Source organism: Mastigoproctus giganteus, chromosome 10 (genome assembly GCF_048544385.1).
Source record: "Mastigoproctus giganteus isolate SK-2022 chromosome 10, ASM4854438v1, whole genome shotgun sequence".
Lineage (NCBI taxonomy): Eukaryota > Metazoa > Arthropoda > Arachnida > Uropygi > Thelyphonidae > Mastigoproctus > Mastigoproctus giganteus.
Genome location: NC_143584.1, coordinates 171749204 through 171774619, shown reverse-complemented (window position 1 = coordinate 171774619; position 25416 = coordinate 171749204). Strand labels below are relative to the sequence as shown.

General features: G+C 37.5%; 1 protein-coding gene across 2 annotated transcripts in view; it reads left to right on the top strand.

The window, feature by feature from the left end:
- The first annotated feature begins 11994 nt into the window (after nucleotides 1–11994).
- LOC150079482 (reversion-inducing cysteine-rich protein with Kazal motifs-like) overlaps nucleotides 11995–25416 on the top strand; it is a 275557-nt gene continuing 262135 nt past the window's right edge. For both annotated transcript variants that reach the window (XM_090382723.1, XM_090382722.1), the window contains exons 1-2: nucleotides 11995–12100; nucleotides 21141–21193. In XM_090382723.1, coding sequence (XP_090238849.1) covers nucleotides 12028–12100; nucleotides 21141–21193 — 126 coding nt within the window. In that variant the 5' untranslated portion in view covers nucleotides 11995–12027. The remainder of the gene's footprint in view (nucleotides 12101–21140; nucleotides 21194–25416) is intronic.

Below are 25416 nucleotides of genomic sequence, written 5' to 3'. Positions count from 1 at the left end.
AGAACAACCGTTAACTGAGAACAAATCACCCAGCACCTAGCCGTATTCCAGGATTATTGCAACAGAGTTGAAAACGCATTTGTGGCGACAACAACTTATCACGTGATGCAAAGCGATGCGACAGTTGCCGATCACGTCGTGGTACTGAAACTGCGATGTTCCCATGCGTTTTGCCGAGAGCCGTAGTTGATAATGTAGAGTTGTAGTTGATAACGACAAATTTTAATGTGATTTTTGTGTCCAGCAGCATAAAATTAGTCAAGATTGGGTATTTTCGTTTTCCAAAATTTTATGTGTTGACCAGTGTAATCTCCACAGAATGATATCCGTCAGCATTAAGTAAAATTTTAACCATATTATCATATCATGTGACGTAGTCGAGTTGTCAGGAGTGCAGTAGCACACGCTCTTTGAGTGGACCAGGGTTTGAGCCTGTGACTGCTAGATACGATTAACATTTGTATTGGATTGATTTATTGTAAACTCCACTGACCTGGTGGTTGTGCCAGAATATAAATCAGAACATTTTAAATAAAATATCTTTTGACTTGTATGGTCAAGACCATGGCTCCCATTTTGTACGTTACTTAAAATAAAAATAAATAAATAAATAAAATATTTTCTTTCAATAATTGATATAAATAAGCACAAAACAACACAGTAAAAAATATACAATACCAATTATCTTCAAGTGTTGTGTTGTTTGTCGCGTTCATTCACTCCTCTTTTAATAAACCTGTATAATAAGTTACTGTTCTCAGAATTTACCTTTTCTGTTAATTTTTTTACTGATCTGCCTCTTGGTTCAAAATATTATATTAGGGTAACCTAGAAAGTCACTTCAACTACCCACATGTATTGCGTCTGTAAATTTTGTGTGTTCTCTGGTCGATTTGCCTGCTTTGTTGCTGGACGAAAACCCCAGATTTTCCTGGGAAAAAACCGCGCTATCTACTTCTGGGACCGACTAACTCAGCCACGGAGTGAAAAAAGCCCATAAAAGTTCTTCGCGTCATTGATGGGATTCGAACCCGGGCTTTTCCACTTGGTATGGGGAGGACGGTGACGATACTACTGTGCTACCGCGCAGACTAGAAAAGGTTGCTGATCCCTGGTTTAGTGCAAGGGAGTGTATCTTCTGGAGTGCGTGATCTGCACTCGACAAGATCATCAACGATCGCCACTCAAAGAGTAATGTACACATGTTGAATTGTTGCTACCATCTTACAATTTGTAAAAATCTTTCTTTGCAGGTGTGGTGATTACGCACATTCAGATTTTGAAGTGAACTTCTTTAGGCGCGCTCCAGGCAGTTTTCAGATGGGAGTAACTTGCGTTCGTCGATTGGTAAAAAACGCAACGAAAATGCTGCCACTTCCATAAGTAAACGCATTACGGCAGTCTGAACAATCAAGAGGGTGACCGCTTGGGAATACCCTATGTCAGCGTTTCTCAAACTGTGTTTCGCGGAACATTAGACTTCTGTGAGATGTGAAGAACAAGCGTTCCGCGAAAAATCGTAATTAATAATTAAAAATAAATAAATAAATAAATCTTTGCATATTTGTGCGGACACCACTTTTGTATCATTATAATTTTTAACATTATTATTTTTTTTCGGTTATTAATATGCTGGTATAGACTAATAATCAAATAGACCGCGGAACACTTTATTTTGGCGGGCTTTTGCATAGAGAAGTATGCGTTGAGGTAATGACATCTACTAAAAAGTGTAGCAATGTAGTGATCTAATATGCTATTCGTATGCGATTTAGCCTGGGTATACGGGTTGAAGGAGAGAGGGAAGCGAACCGATATCATAACTAAACTCGCTTCCTTGTTTAAATTTTTTTTGATAATTATCAGTATTTAGAAATACTATTATTAGACTAAATGACCATGGATCCGTGGTTGAAAAAAGGAACTTTAAAACGAGAAGCAAGTACTTCTAATGTTACAACTGTGGTCGATGAAAAGGAACACAATATTGTCACACTTCAAAGTGAGGATGAACAATCGTAGCCTTTTGTTCCCCAAAAATCCGAAGTGAAAAAAAAACAGGAACCAACTATTAAAATACCAAAACGAAAGTATGATGACAGTTATTTGAATTTCGGCTTTATAGGTGTTGGAAATAAAGATGCTTCTGGTGCACAGTGCATCGTATGTAATAAAATATTACAAACAGTTCTTTGGCTCCCGCTAAACTTGTTTCGTAAGTGTTCCGTAAATATGTGTTCCGTCAATATATTGTGAGATGAAAAATGTTCCGTGACTAAAAAAGTTTGGGAAACGTTGCCCTATTTAAATGACTTTTTGCCCTTTTTTTTTTCTTTTGTTAACCCGTGGAAAATATATTCTTCCTGTTTTCACGTATCATTTAATTTTGTTAATTGGTAAGGTAATAAAGTGTAAATCTATGCTTCATATCTTTACTTTTATAGCCTGTGGATAATATTCCTCCTATTTTCGCTTATTAGAATCGTCGTTAATAAAATTAAAATTCAATTCCTAAACGTGATCACAATGACCGGCGTTTACTACATATCGTATATTGAACGGTATTTTGTTATGGAGTATCCATAGTCAAGTGATTTGATCGTACAGTGAACCAATTGTAAAGCGGAGGCCCACTATAGTGAGCGTTGTAAGGCGTATAGAGCACATACACGTGCAGTGCGTCCGTGGATTGACAAAAATCGCCGAGAAAATGCCACACGAAATGATTCATCCCCCACACACACACCATTGTACCACTGCGTACCAGGCACGAGCGACGCATATTCCAATCAGTATCCCTACGTATTGCGTCATGCTATTTCTTTCGTCATTCTTCAACGTATTTAATAAAAGAATTTATAATTCATCATGCCAAAGACTAATAGTGGGCGTTGTAAGGCGTATAGAGCAGATGTACGTGCAATGAGACCACCGAAACCACCTCCATTGAGTACAAAGGAGAAATCTAAGCTATTTCGACAGCGGAAGAAATTAGAGCGTGCGATGGAATTGAACAAAGAAGCCGGAGAAGCTCCATCCACATCATCAGAGCCTTACATATCCCCTGAAATGTTAGCAGTGAATTTGGAAGGAGTCATGGAAGTTGATTCTGCAAATGAAAACGAAGAAAAGTCCTCTAAGCCCAGTCGTAAACGAAAAGCGAAGAAGCCAAAATCAACTGCCAGAAGTACTCCATCAAATCGTTCAACACGTAATACACAGCAGGAGCAGCAACAGGATTTTAAGAAACGCCGAAGCATTCACGCACAGTTTAAACATACATTCCTGAATAATAATTTCGGTTCGGTCTGTTCCGTGTGTTTGGTTCAAGAACGATGTGAAGATTGTAGCAGCTCGAGATCACGCTCTTCTTCAAACAGCATTTCCAAATGAGGATGTAAGTCAAATGTCTGCCTGCAACAGCTGTCGTGGTTCTCTCAAGAACAGAGTGATTCTGGCTCTATCGAAGTCAAATGGTTTTAAATGTCATCTGATGCCACAGCACTTGCTGAAACTAGATTTGGTAACGGAACGTCTCATATCTCTGAGGCTCCCATTCATGCAGATTGGTTGCCTGTGGCATTCATACGCTCAATACGGGATCCTCGGTCAATTGATAAATGTTTGCCTAAAGAAGTTTCACGTAACTTCCGCTATGCGTGCCCAGCACACACACACAATTTTTTTTTTTTTTTCATAAATAAGCTTCACCAAATAAAAGAGCCCTGATCAGAAACTTGGATGTTATGGGCACAACAGTGAGACAGCTGCTGGCGAAGACTCATCTTGTAAGATAATCATTTGGGAGGAGTTTCTGTATCCTTTCCATTATGACAGGCCACAAATAATTCTTATGTAAGGAATAACAGTAAAGTGGCTGGACCATCCCAGGAGGTGCTGCTACCTGGCATCTGGTGATATATAGAATGTTGTAATAGTTTAAGACTCTCTCTCTCTTGCTACTCAGACAGCCCAGATCAAGCGTGACTGGAATGACAGTATCCTAATCTGACGTATTCCTCAAATAATGTTTTGTCATTCCATCCAACTACCCACATAAGAAATGTGAGTGGTTGGGTGGTGCATATCGATTAAAATACATCTTTGCTGCATTACCATGTCGGAATGGAAAGTAGCGCACCGAAACGCCGTCCCTGTTCGTAAACGAATCGGTGGATTAGGTGCATCTAAGCATAGAATGTGTATGTACAGTACATCTCGATCTGCCATTCTGACTCTGGGATCTGCTCATTGCAGGAAACGCAAAGCTTGTTATTATGAAGTGAAAGAGAGCAACAATTCTAATTCATTCCGACTGCATGGACCATAAACTTTGTAATGCAGTTGTGCAATGACTTGTTTTATGTCTCATGTTTAGTCACGTTGAACTCAGGTTTGTCTTCTAAAGTCATCTCGTAAGTAAATTTATTTAATTACGGACCATCCTGTATAGTAAAAGAAACAGTATCAAATAAAATTAATTGAAAAAAATACACTTAGAGAGAATGGAGTTAAAGAAAATATCAGATTATTCTTTTAATATCCACCCCTTCGAAAACTAGACTGAAAATGCCTTAGAAGACACAGACGGAACAAATTCACCATGAGAGAGAGAGAGAGAGAGAGAGAGAGAGAGAGAGAGAGAGAGAGAGAGAGAGAGAGAGAGATGTACAGACCTAATTCTAAATATTTTCCTGAAGAAGGTTCAAATATAAATTAAATTTATTATAAGTTAAGATTTGTAAAGAATTAAAAATAATACTTATGTAATTACTTATTTAAGTAACTAAGTAATCATATAATTATATTATTTTTCAATTTTTTTATGCTAAGAGAATGAGCGAGTGTGAACTGAATCTTCTAAAAAATGGCAGTCTGTTATATTATCGCAACCGTATATGCGTATATGTTTGTTCAAAATATTGGATCAAAGAAGATAAATTTTCTTTTTATACTCCGGGATGACCACATGGTCAGAGGAGTTCACAAGATACAGAGAATAGGAAAAACAGCACCGTAATTAGCAGTCACGGGCTTGAACCCCGGTCACCCAAATCGCGTGTACTTATGCACTCTCGCTCTTGACCACTCGGTTACAGCAGCAGCCTTATCGGAAAGGCTCAACCAGGATTCAAGTTTATAATATTAACCATAATCGTTGTCGAGTTTTATGTGCATCAGTTTTTTTTTTTTTTTTTTTTTTGGTAGTTGTTGGCGCATAGGCTTCTGTGGCCATAATGCACCTCCCAAGGTTTTTGCAGTACTTTGATCCAAGCCCGAGGCGGGAATCGAACCAGCGACCTTTGGGTTGCCAGGCAGGCACTTTACTCACTCGGCTAGCCCGGTCGGCAGTGCATCAGTGACTTCGATCGTATTGCCCCATTGTGAATTATTGTCTATACAAGTGTATTCGGGGACCTATTTGCATGTTGTGTGACTGAAAAACCTGGAGTAACTAACCCGGAAAAAACTCCCTCCTACTCCCACGATGGGGATACTTTTCCAAGCGTAATCAGAATTTAATGAGTTATTAAATATAAATTAAGTGATTTATGTTTTTGCGCAAAAGATTGGCATTGTAAATCAGAATAACAGTCGAACGCGTTGTGTAAGGCAGCGGTCTCCGAAGCGGGGTGCGCGCACCCCTAGGGGTCCGCGAGATGATCCATGGGGTGCGCGAGATAATCCTCAATAAAATCGTGACTGACATATAATCTAGACATTTTTATTTTATTTTATTTTATTAATAAAAAGATACACAACAGGTAACCATTAACAGTGTATCTGAGAGCAGAACGATGAACACAATTGATAACAATAATATAAAATCCAACAGGAAGATAAACATTGATATAGATTTAAAAATTAAAATCATATGTACAAAAGAGGATTGCATTAAGTTAAGTTACCGGTAAAACAAGTAATAAATTAATTAGTTAGAGAATATAAAAATAATAAAACACATAATAATAATAAACTACAATAATTAGATCAGAGCTAATCACTTTGCAGTTTAAGAGAAGAGGCAAACTTGTGGATGGAGTTCATCAGTGGTTGGGAGTTGTCAAATAAGTCAATGAGAGAGTCATTTGCTGATTCTGTTCAGTGGACTGAACTTCATAAAGTCCGTACTGACTTGTCTACAAGGAGCATTGTAGTTGATTTTGCTAAGGATATCAGATGCTTCATAAGTACCAGTGGATACTTTGGCTAGGAGGGTGATGTCAGCAATAACTCTTCTAGTGCACAGAGGCCTCAGATGAAAGTAATCACACAGCGATTCATAATACACTGAGTGATAGAATAGAGGATTACGGTACGTAAGGTAACGGACAAAATTTTTTTTGGAATGCTTCAATTTTGTTGGTTAAAGTCTTTGTGTGAGGATTCCAGATGGGTGAACTGAATTTAAGGATTAGCAGAACAATAGTTTTATAAAGGATAACAGCATATCTGTAGTTTTTGAACTTGTAAGTGTTCCGTTTGATGAATCCCAGTGTTTTGAATGCTTTTCTGGTGATTTTAATGACATGGGCATTGAATTTAGCACTGCTGGAGAAGATAATCCTCAAGTCGTTAACTTGGTCACACCTTTCGATGATCACAGAGTTAATACTGTACTCCTTATTTATTAGTTGTGGAGATCTGGCGGATGAGAAAGAGATTACTTTGCACTTCGAGGGGTTAGCAGACAAGCCATTTAGAGATAGCCACAGAGAGAATTTATTGAGAGCACATTGAAGCTGTTGAGAATCGGTAATCTCCTTCACTGCTGAGTAGATCTTAAGATCATCTGCATAGAGAGCAACTTGAACACTGGAGGTATAGACGAAAGAAGGAAGATTATTTACGAAAACAATGAAGAGAAGAGGACCTAATGGGGAGCCTTGTGGTACTCCACTTAGTGGTATAAAACAGTCTGAGTTCACTTGATTGATGATAACGCTCAAGGAATGATGCGTAATATAGCTGCGTAGCCATGAGAGAAAAGGGTCACGGATGCCATATAGCTTAAGTTTTTCCAGAAGTTGTTCGTGCGGGACTTTATCAAATTCCTTAGATATATCTGTGTAGACTGCATCAACTTAAAGGTGGTTATCAAGGACTTCAGAGGTGTATTGCCAGAAAGGAAGAAAATTTGTGACTATTGACTTGCCACTGCAGAAACCACGTTGATTCTGATCAATGAAAGGCCTGAAGAATTCGAAGAGATGTTTGTGTACTTGTGTCGAAGAGTTTAGCCAGGCTGTTTTGCAAGGATATGGGTCTGTAATCAGTTACATCATTTTTATCACCTTTTTTTAAAAAATAGAAACTACAGTGACCTGCTTAAAGTGCTTAGGATACTTCCCCAGCCTGAGGGACAAGTTGAAGTTCCACAGTATGAGGGGTTTTAAGGTAGTGATAGTCATTTTCCAAAATAAGCCTGGAATGTCATCTGGACCTCTAGTATAGTCATTTCTCATGCTTTTTAATTCAATATAATGCATACCATGTAAATTATTTCTAAATAAAACAAATTATATTGCATTACACTTACTACACTTTTACATTAATGATTTCTTATCATTTTGTACTTGAACTTCAATTTAATTTTGTTTTGTATTTTTTTATTTGGGATATTTTAAAATTATATGTGACTTTAGATATAATACCTTTCGTGTGAATGATTTATAAATAAAAAAATATATCAAACTTATATATTTAATTTTTTTTCCCGGGTGCACGCCAGTCCTTTTAAGTAAAATGAGGGTGCGCGAGTTTTGATTATGCCTGATGTAGTGAAGTGGTCAGGAGCGGGAGTGCACCAGCAGACGTTCTTCCAGTGGACCGTGATTTTTATTATTAAGCTCGCGACTGCTAAATGCTATTTTTTAACGATTGTATTCATGATCTGTTGTAAACTCTCTGTCATTGTGGTCGTGCCGGTGTGTAAAGAAGAACATTTATTTTATTACTCTGTATATTTATTTATTTAATCAGGTAAAGGAAAGTTACACCAACCCCTAGACAGCAATCAAATGCTAGGAGGGTAAAAACACAACTATAAAAATTAATATAATATCTATATTTGGTAAAATAAAATATACAGGGTGTTTCAGTTAAACGTTTCAGAACTTCTAAGAGGGGTAGGGTACATCCTGACAACTCGAAATCATATAGCAATGTGGGGTCGGAAATGCTTTCCTGAAGCGGTGTTGTACACAGAAGCACCATAAAGAAAAGAGACCGTAAGTGAGAAATCGTTTTAATAATACATGAAAAGAAGCAAAAGGTACATGGATTAAAGTAAGTGTTCGAAGTTTCTTCCACGGGCTACAATGCACGCCTCACATCTCCGACGCATGGACATCCGAACATTCTGGAATACTCCAGGCGAATTTCGAATTTCTTCGGCAGCTACTGCGATTCTTGCAACCAGCTCCTCAGCATTGTCAACAGGGGTGTCATAAACTAGCGATTTCATATGACCCCAGAAATAAAAATCAAGACATGATAGGTCGGGTGACCGAGCAGGCCAACGCACGGGACCACCACGTCCGATCCACTGTTGACCAAATGTGACATCCAGGTAGTTACGAACATCTCCGCTATAATGGGCAGGGGCTCCAACGTGTTGGAACCACATTGTCTTTTGCGTCGATGCAGAAATCTCTCAAAAGTTGTGGCAATACTTGCTGCAGAAAGATCAAGTAGATAGGTCCGGTTAGAAGACACGGTAACAGGTAAGGTCCGATAATATTTATTTATTTATGAGGTGATCTCCCATAATACCGGCCCATACATTGACCGAAAATCGAATCTGTGCTGCACGACGTCGTATTGCATGCGGGTTCTCGACCGCCCAAAAAATGTCGTTATGCGTGTTGAAAATTCCTTCCCTTGTGAAGGATGCCTCATCGGAAAACAACACTTCAGCAGGAAAAAGGGGATTTGTAGCACATTTTCCAAGGTACCACTGTGCGAAAGCAATACGAGGTGCATAATCCTCCGGTTGCTGTGTCTGGACACGCTGCACGTGAAACGGATGCATGTCTTGTTCTCGGAGAATCCTCCAGACGCTGCAATGGGAAACCCCGACTGCGTTTGCTAGACTTCGTGTACTCGTTCTTGGATTCCCCTGTACATGCTGCAGCACATTCTGTTCGACGGCTGGAGTCCGTGCTGTTCTTACCCTGTCCCTGTCAGCTCTTTCAAATGAACCTCTCTCAGCTAACCTCTGGTGCAGTCTTGCAAAGAAATTATGACTGGGAATACACCTCGTCGGATATCGTTCCGCGTACAAACGCTGTGCGGCTGGCCCACTACAATTTGCAGCCCCGTACGCCAAATGCATATCGGCTAACTCTGCGTTCGTGTAATCATCCATCCTACTAACTTGGCGTTCTTGTTCAAGAAATTCGAAATTCGCCTGGAGTATTCCAGAATGTTCGGATGTCCATGCGTCGGAGATGTGAGGCGTGCATTGTAGCCCGTGGAAGAAACTTCGAACACTTACTTTAATCCACGTACCTTTTGCTTCTTTTCATGTATTATTAAAACGATTTCTCACTTACGGTCTCTTTTCTTTATGGTGCTTCTGTGTACAACACCGCTTCAGGAAAGCATTTCCGACCCCACATTGCTATATGATTTCGAGTTGTCAGGATGTACCCTACCCCTCTTAGAAGTTCTGAAACGTTTAACTGAAACACCCTGTATAGAGATCAAGTCAATAATTATTTACAGAAGTTAAGGCAGATTATGTTCAACATAATACTCTAAATACATTCAGCGACTGTCCAAGAAGAGTGCGAAGATGCTGCAGGCCGTCCGGAACAGGAGTGCATATCATTCTTTAACATAGAAGCCATAAAGAGATGGTGAAATGAAAGATCTAAAATTGCAAGATTGTGTAGGTATTAGCAAAAACTTTTGATCTAGGCTTGTCCACGCAGTTCGTCTCAGGGTTTATATTTAGGTCGTTGAGGAGTCCAATCGTATTTTCTGGGAGCATGTGGCTGAGCGAGCTGATTTGGTTGAGGGCAGGTCTGATCATAGATGTTTGCTGGTTAGTTATTCTGCTGATCTTCGTGGGCAGGATGATGAGGTTATCGATGCTGGGAGCATCCAGTCTACCCGAAATGAGCTTGGAGAAGGTAATTATATTACGTGTGCTGATGATTTGCTTCAAAGGTGTCATTCCATGCAGCGAATGTAGTATAACCCTAGAGATAGTAAGGGAATATCCTGAATAGGATATCCCCTTACTAGAATTTATTCATGGATCGAAGAAGCCATTACTCAATCCCCAAGAACTGCCGCTGGTAGGTTGGAGGGGCAGAGGACTAGATTTCCGATGCGTAGAGTGCCACCGGTACCACACAAGTTTGGACAAACCTAGTTATCAGCTTGCTATTGCCGTAACCCACAAGTTCCTGTCGAGCTGACCAAAGGGCTGCGAAGAATTTGTTTCTTGCTTCCTTCAAGTGCTCTAGAAAAGACAGGTTCGAATCCCAAACCAAACCTAGGTCCTTATAAGAGTTGACAAGTTTAATTTGATGTCCATTTATATAGACATGCATGGGATTTATTCTTCTCCTCTTTGTAAACATCATCTGGGCAGATTTTTCGGCATTTAGCTCAAGACCAATGTATTGAAGAAAGTTGCTATTCTCTTACAGCTTTGTTTTGTTGCAGATCTTTGAACAGAGAGCACTTCCTCCGCCTGATCCAAATGAATAAAGAGCTTTAGATCGTCGGCGTACGACATCGTGTTTTGTAAATTTGCTAGCAGAGGTTCCGAAGCCGCTGCAAACAGCGCTGCTGACAAAACTCCATTCTGTGGAGCCTCTCTGAAGACATTAAAGGATCGTGAGAGACCATTGTGTTCAACAAGGAGCCGTCTTTCCTGAGCAAACTTTTTTTTGAGTGCAGTGAGGAGGCTATCGGAGATCCTGAAGTAGTTCTTCGGGATGTTAAGTAAAGATGCGATCCAGGCGTCGACTTTTTTTTTTTTTCCCCCACTTACCTCTTCCTTGAATTCTTTTTACAGAAAAATTGAACGAAGTGATATAAATAAAAAAGTCACCGGGAAAGGAATTTATTGATTAAATAAACTGGTCACATATTTTTGACCTGTATATTTTATATTTACAAATACTGTATCTTTAATTTTGGAATAAAACATTTCTGAAAATTTCACTTTATCGAAAGTTATTTGAGAATGTCTACTGGTAAATTCGGTTTATTGCTCTTTGGCAGAGCAATAAACAGATTTAATAAATAAATAAAAAATAAATAAATAACAGAATTGGCACTATACTTATAAGTTAGTATTTTTAAAAAGTTGGGGGGGGGGATCCATATGCACAACAGCACTTTAAATCCTTCTTAGCGGAACGCTGGGTACTTCAATCATTTACAGCTGTACGCTGCGAACAATCGTATTATTCTTTTCTAAATGCCCGCTCTCTCCTGTACTGTTAAAATTCTTTCCCAATGCCTTTATGCTACCAGAACATAGAAGAACAAATCTGTCGCCTTCACTGTTTAAGAGAAGTCATTATGGCAATAAGGTCTTCATCCTTTTCTTATCTGTTAGAAAAGGAGGCCGAAGATGCCGGCAGCCCCTTGTTATTTTAATTTACTTGTTGTTAAAAGGGAAAGGGGAATGGGGGACGGAGAGAAAGGAAGCTGTGAGAACAAGAGGTGAGCAATCTACCGCCCCTTACGCCCCTCATTGCTACCTGACCCGCCTACTTCGCTAAAAATCCATTATTTGAATGGTCAAACGCGCCACCTAAACGATCAAACCGGGCGACGCACATTTATTACAAACGCGAACAGCTGCACACACGGAAAACCTGCACGAGGACTCAGCCAATGACTTTCACGCGTGCGCTACTTAATCGCTGTCAGGAAGAGTCGACTTTCTTGAAAAGGTAAGGAAAGTATTGAAAAGATGTCGACATCTTGAGCCTTTACTACCGATGGTGAACGACGAAAGTTGTGGCTGATTGTGGAAATGAGTTTGATGTGTTTACCATGGGCGCTGGACAGATCGTGGCGTTCACTCTTACAGTGGGATTCTTCCTCAGATGTAAGGTTGTGGCACAAGGTAAGAAGCAGTCTCAAATTTCTCAAGAAACCGGCTTCTTTCTTATTTTGCTCCTTTTCACGTCTGCTAGCAGAACGACCAGACGACTTCGCCAAGTCGCCTAGTATAGTAACACGCGGTGTGGAACGCGCCGTCGGCATCCCGCGTGGATTCTGACGGTGTGTGTGGTGGGGTTAGCGGTGAGTGCGTTAAATGATTCAAACAGAGTCGGCTGCTAATGACCTCACTTCATTACTCCCGTGAAGCCTAAATACGCTATACGCAACATGATTAGAAATGATCAAGCAAATATTTGTGTATTTTCTGTCACTGTTTTTGGTTCTCCCGAACTTTTTCCTTCAAGATTTCGTTCTTTGCCGGTACCTCCAATGTGATGTTTAACATTTCCTTGATTGTCCTTGTTTAATTATTTATATATTTTTTATTTACCAACAAACATTTTTCTCCATTCGCAGTTCTGATGACAAAAATTCGAAGAAAAAAACACTACACGAATGTCTTTTATTATTTTGATTATGTCAAGAAATTTTCTTGAAATAAACAAAATATTTTTAAAAAATGCTTTCTTTAAAATAATATGAATCATAGGACAGACAGTTCGCGAACTGTGGGCCGATTCTGGACAATTTTTTTTTTTTTTTCAATACTAAAAGAGAAACGCCAATAAATAAAAACCCATAGAAATATTCGACACACATATTTTGGGACCAATTCACTCCATTATAATTTGTTACAAAGTGTACATTAATTATACGTAACTTATTAAATAAAATTAGTTAAGGAGTTAATCATTAACTCATTCTTATCCTTTTCCCTTCTGGAATTCTCACCCTGCCCTAATTTATTGCTGCTGCTGGTATGTGAAAAAAAAAGAAAAAAAAGTTAATATCATTTATTCTGTTATCAGCAAAATTGGTTCTACAAAAAAATAATTGTTTTGTTAGTACTGTACTCAGGTTTAAAAAAAAAAAAAAAAAAAGCCGGTAGAGTGCCCTAATCTAGATAAATTTAAATTTCTTTATGCAAGTTGTTCGCCAACAGTTATTTCAGCATTTATTTAGTATGCATGACATTTTACAGAAAAACTTAGGCCAGCTCTTTCACCTTCATTTTGGTGATTCTCCAACTGATTGTGTTTGCGCATGCATCAATTTCTTCACTGATCGTTTTAGCAAAGAAATGCCCCCTTAAATTTGCATTTAAATGGAAGTAAGTAGCTTACCAGATAAGTTTGTGATCTTATCAGTGGTGGACTATGAAGTTAATCCACTGGACTAATTGGTATTCTAAAGAGTGTATCTTTGTAAAGTAAATAAGTAAATTTCCGGATTGGATTTAGCCGAGTGGTCAAACTCGAGGGTACAGTAGTACACGCGTTTGAATTTAAAAATTTAGATTTTTATTTATACTTTGGACCACCGAAGGTCAGAGGCATCCACAGAGATAAATAAAATACAAGAACATCGCCGTGTTTAGCAGTCATGTGGGCTTAAACCGCTGTCAACTCAAATGCGCGTACCGATGTACCTTCGCGTTTAATCACTCGACTAAGGCAGCCGTAAAGTCCACGCGGTTGATAAATACGGCGTTCTTGTATTCTCTCTATCTTTTGAACTCCGCTGATCTCGAGTATAACCAGAAAACTTATTTATGTATTTTTATTTATTTCGATACGATAGCCACATATAGAGATTGGGTGTAATATTCTTTTTACATAATCTCTAATCGCTTGTTAACATTAAATAACTCAATTTTTCTGTTTATACTCCGGGACGACCACACAGTTAGGGGAGTTCACAAAATACAGAGAATACGAGAAACAGCACCGTATTTAGCAGTCACGGGCTTGAACCCTGGTCACTCAAAGCACTTGTACTTATGCACCCTCCTGCTTGACCACTCGGCTACGGCAGCCGTTTGTTATGCCATATTGCGCAAATGTATTATAGCTGTACAATTGTGTGTTCAAGAGTCGATTTGCATGCTGTGTCGACTGAAACACCAGGAATAACTCACAGGGCTTTTAAATAATAAATCATGAATTTATTAAATTGTAAGAAATGGTCAAAAGGATACAGTCTGAAATTTTATAGATTTTCATATTGTAATTTTGTGGTCATCGGCAGCATATGTTTTTATTGTATGTTGCAGGAGAAATAAAGTATAATTGTCCCGGATTAGTTCGATATAATGATTTTTTTCTGCTAAAAAAATTATTATATCAAAGGTTTCACTCTGTCTTACTGTTATTTTTCCAAGAATTAATGCACGTAAATGTCACTACGACAGTCTGTCGCTCCAATTTTTTGCTACATAGCTGTCATCCTCCGTGTACGATTAATTAATGTTTATGACATTAACATCTTTGCACACATGCTTTGAGTGACCAGGGTTCAAGCCTGTGACTGCTAAATACTTTGCTGTTTCTTGTATTCTCTCTATCTTGAGAACTCCTCTGACTGTGCGGAGTATTACAGAAAATTTTTATTTATTTATTATTATTTTTCTCTCTCATTCGTTTCTATGAATGCTGATCATTCATAAACAATCACCAAAATGACTGCAAGGAATTTGAATGATTTCACACTACAACTACAAATAAGTATAAATTTTCTTCCCTTTAGGGAAGTTCTGCTTATTTGAAGTAAACTGAGATAATTCGTAGTTCTATCTAACAGCACAAGAGTCAATTGTCTTTAATAAAATGTGGACACAAGTCCTTTCAACGAAGTGATAAACAAATAGATAATTCAGTATTATGTGTTATTACTATCTCCCTTACCATGTACGATATTTTGTTTGCTTTTATAAATAAAAAATGAGATGTTTTTTCCATAGAAATAAATTTAAATAAAAAGTTAATATTGTAAATATTTTTATTTATAATATTAATGTTTCGATGCAAAGAAAAAAGTTTTTCCGCGTTTAGAATTTTTCTAAAACAAAATTAGTCTTCAGTATTTCCTACCTCCTCTACAACGTTGCTCATTGATCAATGTACACTCACCTCATCAAAAAATTGTTTCTCTTAATTAACTGTTTATTCGAGTGTTAAGCAGGGTAATGACCCTCCACTCTTGTGATGTAAATAGCGCTTCTTCTTCAGGAGACGAGATGAAGTAGTGTGTTCATTTAATCCGATGATGCCCATTATCTCGTCTGCAAAATAAAGCTAACGAAAAAACTTAGGCAAGAATTACACTTCTTCGATATCATTAGCTCTGCTCTATTGAGAGATTCAACTGAAAAATAGGTAACTTCCTTTAAAAAGAAATAAATTGACCTGAAAGGAACAGAAAAAACTCGCAAGTGTTTTTGAGAAGATATATTGAATATTTTCATCGGTTCCTTTTAGCTGAAAGCATCCATCATTTTTAATAATTTTTTTTATATGTAATGCCTATGTTTTTTTTTTATTTGTGGAGGTTTCGGAATAATTTTTTATGGCGGTAAACGAAAAATGTGTCTTCCTCCAGTTTTCCATTAAACATAAAGTACGAATTTTATTAGATCGAAAATTTCAGTTCAAGAACAAATACTTCCTTGGTGATAATCAAATTGGTTTGTTCCCTTTGTCCCTTTATCAGTACTGCGTCGTACTTTGCTTGATGTTTGATTTGCAATTTTATTGGGTTAGAAACTGAATAAACAAATATAAACTTAAAAGATACGTGAACTGCAAGCCACTTAAGTGACCGCTGTGGGCATATGTCTAATTGAAGAAACATTGTTGTTCCCATCTTTCTACATTGTCCTTAGAATAAAGGAAAAGAAAGAAAATGGTTTAAAGATGAAAACCAAGTAGAAAAACTACATGCAACGAGTTTAGAATGATCAGAAGTAAACATTACACTGGAGAGGATGATAAAGACAGGAAAAGCAAACCATCAGCGCATGGAGATGATAAAAGGAAAATCGGTAGGTTGGAAGTTTTTCTCATATACTCTGAAAGTATAATACAGAAGAGGAGACTGCATATATGAAGGATATGGAAAAGAGAAAGCTAGTTGAAGAATACCAAGAATGACATTGAACAGAGAATTCCATACTTAGGAGCTAATACATACCTTCTCCTCTCTCTTTAAGAACATCAATGACAATTGATGCTTAGGCGAAGGCAAGAATGTCAGAGAAGTCAATATCGTATATAGCATTGTTTCTCAGCCTGTAGTCCGCGTTAACTTGACAATATGACAGATTTTTTTCAGCAGTAGATAACAATTCCATTAACAGTGATGGAAGATAACTATACTTATGACATGCTAATGGATATTACATATATAAAGTATGAGTACATATCATTGTATAAAATAGTAATTAATATATTTGCGTGTATAGTTTACTATTTTTGTGGTCTGTGACCTCTACCTCAAATGTAAAAGTGGTCCGTTGTTTCCACCTCAAAATATAAACGTGGTCCGTCTGAGAAAAAGTGGGGAAACACTGATATGTAGAAATATTCTTATATGAATGTTTTTTCACATAAAAAAAATTATCAGTTATTGCTGGTTTAGAAAATGGAAGAATAAAAAACCAAAGAAAAAGGAGTAATGTGATTAAGATTGGGTCCGAAGAAGCAAATGAACGTAAACAAATACTGAAGTGGAGGGGAAATAGGCAAAAGATTCTGTGGTAGACTCCATAATGATCTGAGATTACTTGAAGTATGAAGTCTGATTGTCCCCTACAATCGTGAACGATGGTATCGTAATCGAATGGTATCTTTGCTTTCCCGAGCTCTCCCCACTGCCCCTTTCATATCCTCTTCATTTTCACGTAGAGAGAAGTGGATAAGCATCGTTGCTCGCTCACATTATGTGAAAAATGATTGGCTTCCTTTCTCATCAACTTCCGAGGTCTAGAAGTGTGAATTTGGGGCTAGGGAGACTGTTATTGGCTTTTTTTCCCCTTCTTTTTTTTTTTTTTTTTTTTTTTTTTTTCACACCATGTTTAAGTTTTTTTTTTTTACTTTTCATCCCGCAACACAAGCAAGTCGACCAGAGAATACACAGTTTACAGATATTGCATACCGACTCCTTTTTTTTTTTTTTTTTTTTTTTTACTTTTCATCCCGCAACACAAGCAAGTCGACCAGAGAATACACAGTTTACAGATATTGCATACCGACTCCTCATTCTTAGTTGTCCGGGTGCAATTTTTATACAAGCAACCCTTTCATATGCGTATGGTGAGTTGGAAAATTTGCAAATATAAATGAACCATTTATTATTATATTACATTAATTTTAAATATATTGGAAGCGAAAATTTAGTAATAATATTGGAAATCACTTTAAAATAAGCATGGGCCCTCCATCCTCCATTTTCTCATGCCATCCATTTCTCTCTGTGTTGTTTAGATCCAAAATATCCAAACTTATTTAGCTTCCAAAGCCTGGATGCCTCGTGCCGTGAACATCTTAAAAGAGGTACCGCAGAATTCTGAGAAATTTAATTTAAGAGGACAATGATAATCGCTCTTTTAAATTACTGGTGATAATACGCATTCACCTCTAAGGCACTTCGTATAAAAAAGTTTTAGGCCCTCTTCTCTTGAAAACGATATTTTTCAGCTTTATATTTATATACTTGTTGAGTTCTGGTTATAGTATTTGCTGCATATAATTAGAAAATAAAACAAAGAAACAAGTTTTTTTTTGTCTGATTTTTCTTGCATGCAGCACTGTCACACTATGAGTTGTTCAATACCGCGCCATAAATGAAACCTACTCTTTCAGGAAGAGTTATTGCCGTTTGTTCTAATGCTATCTCACTACCCCGACAGCTTTTTAACCTACCTTATCCGTAGTTCATTTTGCGTATACAGTATTTACTTACTGGTCACGCCGTTTATTATGTGCACATATGTTGAAACACAATATATCTAAACCTAACTCTAGACTTATTCTTTGAATTAAAAGTCCGTGAAAATTGCTCCACCCATCTACTCAATGGGAGGTCTAAGGTCTCTACCGTTAGTCATTGTTACATAGCAGTACGGAGGAGACGCGGAGATTTTCTGCCGTTATTTCTCCCACAGGGTCATCATTTGACCCCCAAGTAGGAGCGCGATGTGCCATAGTGATTTTCACGCCCAAACTGTTTGCTTAGTGTTGGCTGTATATCACACTGTAGTTGGCTAATTATGACAGCTTGGAGATGGAAAACTAACAGGAGGAGGTATTGTCACTACACATCCGAAATGCGATCATTACACAGATTTCATTAACAGATATATAAACTTTCTGCATGCTATATTAGCAAAGAAATATGTTAACTATAAATAAATGAAATAAAATTATATGCGTCTTGGTAAAGTATTAATTAACCAAGGTAAATATTACCGTAGATAGTACTGGTTATTAAGCCAAGTATTAATTAATCAAAGTGAAACACTTAAATATAACATTAAAGCGGGCAACTGATGTCCTGTCCACTACTATGCCTCCTTATGTTGAACTGGCTGTTGAGTCGTAGTAAAAAAAAAAAAAAAAAAAAAGTAAATAAATATAATTTATATACATTCAATTGTTACTGGCCCTCCGTTATACCCATAGCATATTTGCTTTGTTATCATTGGCATGAATTTCATTCTCCATTCATAATCGGTAATTATTTTATTATAATAGTAGTTTGCATATCCCCGCCTTAGCTGGTTGATTTTTTTTAATTTTATTTTTGTAAAAATACACTGTGAAGAAGATTCCCATAATCTACATAATCCTTGAATGCAAATAAATTATATTATTATTTTTTTTTAAGTTTATGAGGGTCAGCATTTGTTATAAGTTAACCTCCATATTTTCCAGCTTTATCACATATCAGTTGTATTAGTTACTTTTATAAGTTGGTCTTTGTACAAAATACATAAATAACATTTCTAAATTCAAGTCGATTTTTGTAATTTTGTTATTATTTGGTTTTTAGGAGCATTAGCAACTAAGGCCATATTGCTCCTGGGATGTGCGGTGGTCATTTCCTGACCTTTCCGCATCCTCCGTATTTGGTGGTCACGGGTTCGAACCCCGGTCTAATCAAGAAGCGTGTGCTACGCACTGTTGCTCCTGGCTACTGAGGCGCCGATTTTTGTAATACTGTACAGTGTTTATCCTTAGTGATTACTGTAGTAGGCCAGTTATAATTAATTTGTGTCACTTTGGAGGCCTGTTGTATAGCTGAAAACAGCTATGCAACTGTTTTCTTCCAAAAGAAAACTGCGCATAGCTGAAATTTCAATGGACTTTATTCAGACAGTGCGAAAATGAAAGCATAAAAAATTCAAAATATGATATATGGGTGATATCTGCTATACAATGAGTTAATATCACAACTATCATACATTAATTCTATTCAGATAGTAGTCTTATACAGTACACAGTTGCAAATTATGCTGGTCAAATTATTCATTGTGATATAAATAATAAATATACTGGAAGCACAAACTGCTCTGTCAAATTTTGCTCGCAACATTTCCCCTGGAATGTTCTCAACGTGCATTGCAATGCTATCCTTCAGGTCTCCCAGAGTTTGGCTTCTCCGATAAAATCTGTCCGTGATCCCTACAACCAGATGTCGCACGGATTGAGGTCATATGAGAGGTGGCCAAGCAATTGGGAAATAGTGGAAATATTGAGTGCGGTCATTGGGAAATACGTCGCAAATGAACTACATTATATCCCTGGGCGAGCAGCATGAGCTCGAACCACCTCTAGGATACAGAGTCTAAATAAGCAGTAAAGCTGCAGTAGGGGCGGTACCTGGATTTATAAAGGTGAGTTGGACCTAAAGCACTGTTCCGGGGAATCATTAAGCTTTAATCATCATACAAAAGTTATAAAAAAAAAAAAAAAACACACATTATTTAAATCATAAGGGGCGCAGTAAAAAAATCCACTTTTTTTTTTTTTTTTAAATCATAGGAGTGACTGCCCTTTACTTCCTACCTGAAAAACCGCCCCTGAGCTGCAACATACAGTATGACATTGAATGGAATTTCGGAGACCACTTAGGAAGTGAGTTTCCATATTCAACAGTTATGAGTGTTCACAATGAGCAAATTTTCACTGAGCTTGAAATTTTCCTTTATTGGTCCAGAGAATCTTTCTAACCACGTATCGTCCACATCCGTCCTAGCTAGGAATTGGAAATCAAGTCCACGTGTGCCTGGGGTTAGATGGTTTTAGCGGCTTCAATATTCAGGATATCAGTGAAGCATCTGTTGTAACACGTAACGATCAGCTGACCATTGAATGTTGAGGTAACGGTTAACTACTCAGGTACTAATTGGTTCAAGCCAATGGCTTGCTGGTCATTAAGTATCGAAACTTAAATGAAATGATGCTGAAATGATGCAATTGCACTAACTTGTACATATCGAAACTTATTAATAATACTCTTTAAAGTGGGTGCTGTCCTCTGCCATGCACTACAAACAAAGCATATGTCACCTGAAAACCTCTTCACCACCTCGCGCAACGTATTTTGTGAATCAGATCCTCGTCTAAATATCCTATCATACTGTGATTTGCTGCTGTTCTAGTAATAACGATTGCTCATTCGCATATGTTGACTTGTTTTTGCCCCGTCAGTGATCACTTGCTTTTATGGCCCTTTCACACACATGCGGGCTGCATCTGATTCTGATACTTATTCCGTACAGCGCTACTTTTCACTTAGTTGACTTATCGAACTTATTTTTTCCCATGCCGTTTAATTTCTCATGGCCAGGATATTGTACATTCCAAACTTTCCCAGCTTTCTTATCACTGTGCGATTAAATTTTCTGTCTATAGATCCTCTGTGACGCAGTTTATAACCACACCATCACTGTATATGTGTTTCTCCAAATTTTTAACAAAATCTAAAAAGAAATGAGCGCACGCCATTAGTTGTTAGTACAGAGATCCGAAGGTGGTTAGGAAATTTTAAATTGTAGAAATTTTATAGCATAAGTTAAAATTTCATTGATTTACAGCTTTATAATAACATATTTTACACGTTAAGTAAAACAGTAATTTTTCTGTCTTTTTCCCCCCATTTAGCTCCAAAATGTTGCTTCCATTCAACCGGTTCCTGTCGTTCAGCATGCGAACAGGTAAGTTGTAATTGCTTAATATTTTCTATTTCCTAGACAATCATTTTTTAATGAAAAGTGCACAACTTTTATCAAGCTTGAAAGTCCAAACTTGATAAAAGAAAATTCAATTTTCTTTGATGATAGGCCTATTAAGCCATAATAACAAAAGAATGCTTTCCTTTTCATATGTCCAATTATTCGAAACCTTTGCGGGGTCTTACCTTACTTGCCAACAAGGGTATGCGCCATATACACAGTATATACCCCTCCGCATTTTTCAAGCAAATAGCGTATATCCTCGCCTTTCGATTAATTACATTTGCGTGGGTTTTTAACTTTTACATACATATATATTCTTTGCTTGCTTTGTTTAGCAGATCCTCTGCTTTTTTCACGATTAAAGCCTTACATAAATAACTGCTATTACGATATTCCATTTCTTGATAAATGCAATATGACAAGCTTCGTATAAGTTAGATGATGTACCGTAATTACCCTGAAATTAAAAATTTCCTAATCGGGACGTTCAAAAATTTATAATATTCAAGAAACTTATAAATCAGCTGTTCAAAGAATTTAAAATAAGGTAGAACCTCCTAATTCCGACATTCAAAAAAACCAGAATTATCACAAATCCGGCACTTTTTGAATATTTCTCTGAGAAGTCAGTCGACCACAAAAGCAAAGGGCTTAAAAAAAAAAAAAGTTTCGGATTTATGCATTATGTTCAATTAATAATTTCTCTCTGTTTTACATATTTCCTAGACTGTGTATTGTTGTTACAGTACATTTTCAATATACAAAGGGTACTAGGAAAGTTTTGCAATACAGCTTTGTTTATTTAATTTTTTCAAAGTAATTTCCTCTACATTCAATGCACCTCTCCATCCTCCGAAACCAATCTTTAAACCAGTTCTGCCAAGTTTCACTAGGGAGTAAAGCACACTCGTTGTCCCAAGCCCGTAGAAGGTCCTCATCACTGGAAAACCGCCTCCCTTTTAGCTTCATTTTCACATGCGGGAACAGTGCAAAGTCGCAGGGAGCAAGGTCTGGCCTGTAGGGAGGGTGCTCGAGAAGTTTCAGTCCTGTCGTGGTCAAATATTCGGTGCAGGCTTTGGCGCGGTGAGCTGGAGCATTTTCGTGATGGAGGTACCAGGTGTTCATTCTTGACTTTGGCTGCAGGTTCTTCATAGATCCAATGACTTTAGGCAGGCATTGTTCAGTATACTACTTAGCTGTGACTGTCTTCTGCGTGTCCCAAACGACACGTTTCACAATTCCACTCGATTTGAAAAATTCAGCTATCATTTTCTTCTTTACAGATCGGGATTTTCTGACAATTACGGGTGTGTCGTCATCATCAAAGACCCAAACTTTGTTTTGAGCCTTGGTCGGCAGATCGTAATAGTACAGCCAAGTCTCGTCACCTGTCACGATGTTGTTCACATACCGAGATTGTCCCTTATCAAACTTTTTTAACATCTCCCTGCACCAAGTCACACGTCGTGTCATATGCTCTTCAGTCAGTTGATGCGGCACCCAGAGAGAACAAAGTTTCTTCACGTGCAAATGATCTTGCAGAATCGAACGAATTGCTGGTGCATTTAGGCCCAAAGTATCCTCTATCTGTTGGTAGGCCACTCGCCTGTTTTCGTCAAGCATTTTCCTCACAGCAGTAACGTTTTCCTCCGTAACTGACGTTCGTGGCCTTCCCGGCCTCTCAGAATCCTCCAGAGTGAAATTTCCACTTTTGAATTCTCTATACCACCTGAATATCGTTGTACGATGTGGAAAATCATCATCTAGTGCAAGAGTCATTTCTTCTAAGCACTGGTCTGTGGTTAAACCACGCACGAAATTATACCGCAAAACTGTCCTTATCTCATTTCGTGACCACGATGCCATCGCAAGCACTTTACACTCTCACTACTAATGAATAACTGAGCCCATCGACTTGGCGCGGCGGCTACTATGCACGTATGAACATGTCTCAACATGCAGCAACAAGCAGCTTCCTGTGATTCATTGTTGCGTCATATTGCAAAACTTTCCTAGTACCCTTTGTATATGTCATTTTGTGAGACATTCAATACTAGTTCACAGTATACCACTTAATAGTAGTATGTATTTAGTTTTTAAGGCAATTTGATCGCTAAAATCATATAGCACCATTTATCTTTCATATTAAAAAAATTTGACAATTGTAATAGACGCCGAACTATCATGCGCCGAACTGTTTTATAACGAATTGTCCTGTCAGCAATATCTCGTCAATGATCCGACAGCAATATCTCGTATTAAGAATATTGAATGGTTGCAGTTACAGCAGCAAAAACGTTCAGCTGCTTCTTATTTGAGGAGAAAGTTTCTTGACTTTACAGAGTACATATATTTAAGTATTTGAGCCTTAACACTTTAGATAGGGCTGTACGTTAATTGCATCTTCAAAAGAAAAACACAACCATAGGCGTGTTTTTGTATATATGGCAAAGGAATCAACGGACCCTTCCCTATAATTTACAAATGCATTATAATTATATTTCATTCTAGGTAGAAGAATATCGGGCACATTATTTGCATATCAGTTTAAACCCCAGTCGTTGTCAGAACTGCGACATACTCTCATGCATATGAATTACGTTCCTACGTTCTCTTTCAAGGTCGTATCACTTATTCGTTTCATCCTTTTTTAAACGTCAATATTTAATTCTTTTTCCAATCTAAATTTCTTTTTTTTTTTTTTTTGTTAAAGATAAGCTACCTTTACATATCACTCATAAAGTGACCGCATTTTCCCCTAGTCCAATACAGGACACTTCATAGTTTAATTCCTGTTATAACGCACTCTCATTGTAGAGAGTTGTCTTTGGGTTTTAGACTTGCCAGTGACTTAAACCACATTGCGCGTTGTGTATTATGTCTGTACAAGTGTGTTCACGGTCCGATTTCCATGTTGTGCGGGCTGGAAAACCCGGAATCACTCACGTGGGGAGGGACCTTACTACCTGATAACGGCTAACTGCAATCTCAGTAAAGACAACTGTAGCAATTCCACTAGTCATAGACAGGAATCGAATCCAGATCTCCCAAAACGAGTGACAAATGAAAACCGCAGTACTGTCACAGACGACTTATAGGGAATAAACTTTGTTACAAAAGTGTTTCGAGTATATAGACTTCCGTTATTATTAAAAAAATAGGGTGGTAGGATTTGTAGAATTAAAAACTGGACAAGGTGGTTAACGGCTGAGCCAGAACGAGATATTTTTGAGTTCCAGGCATCTGTTCAGAAGTGCGGATCTCTCCTCCCCAGTTAACTACTGATATTCATGTGAATTTATACCGATAAAATCTTTTTTAACTTTTACGCTCCTTCTAGCGTACTGCCCAAGACGGGTACCTCGGTCACCACACCTCGTCCTAGCTCTAATAAGTAATATAGTATTTTCATTGTAAATCTTTTTCCGTACAGTATCTTACACAATATTCTTATTTCTTTTATCATACCTAAAACTTCTGATAATTGAAATTTATAATTTAAATAGATTTTAAATGTTTTAATGTATGATTTTAAATGTTTCTACTACAAATTGGATACTTTCACTGCTCCAAATGTTGTTCATACTGAGAAAAAAAGTATGAAGGGAGATATTAGTGGATTCAAAATGAGAAAATAGTTCCGCCCACCTGACATCAGCAAGCTTCTGAACACCTATCCATTCTCTGGTTCGTTTTCTTCCATAGCCATGAAGAGTATTTTCTAAGCACGCCTATTTTATACAAATTTTAAGTACATAGACTACTTCTGTATTATTTATACAAACAATGAGCCCAGTTTCGATTATGCGAAACGTCGATTATTCGATTCATCTATGGTACTACAGTAGTGCCACCTACATATCAGTCTATTTTAAATAAGCGAAAATATTTTAACAGTAATCCAAATACAAATTTTTTGTATAACTTTTTTTTTTTTTTATGATGATCGGCTTGCGTTTGTTAGTGACATCTTTAAGCCCACTAACAACTCGCAAAGTGTTCTTTAAAACACCAACTAAGCGAGTAAATAAGAATTTAATTGAAATAAAACGTACATAAAGTTAGTTTAAAAATGCAAGAAGTGATATCAAATCGTACAGTGCCACAGATTTCGGTAGCGTTTTCCGCCTTCCTCAGCCAAACTGTGATATTATCGATGTGAGAACATAATCAGAAAATAGAAATCAGACTTCGGACTTCCT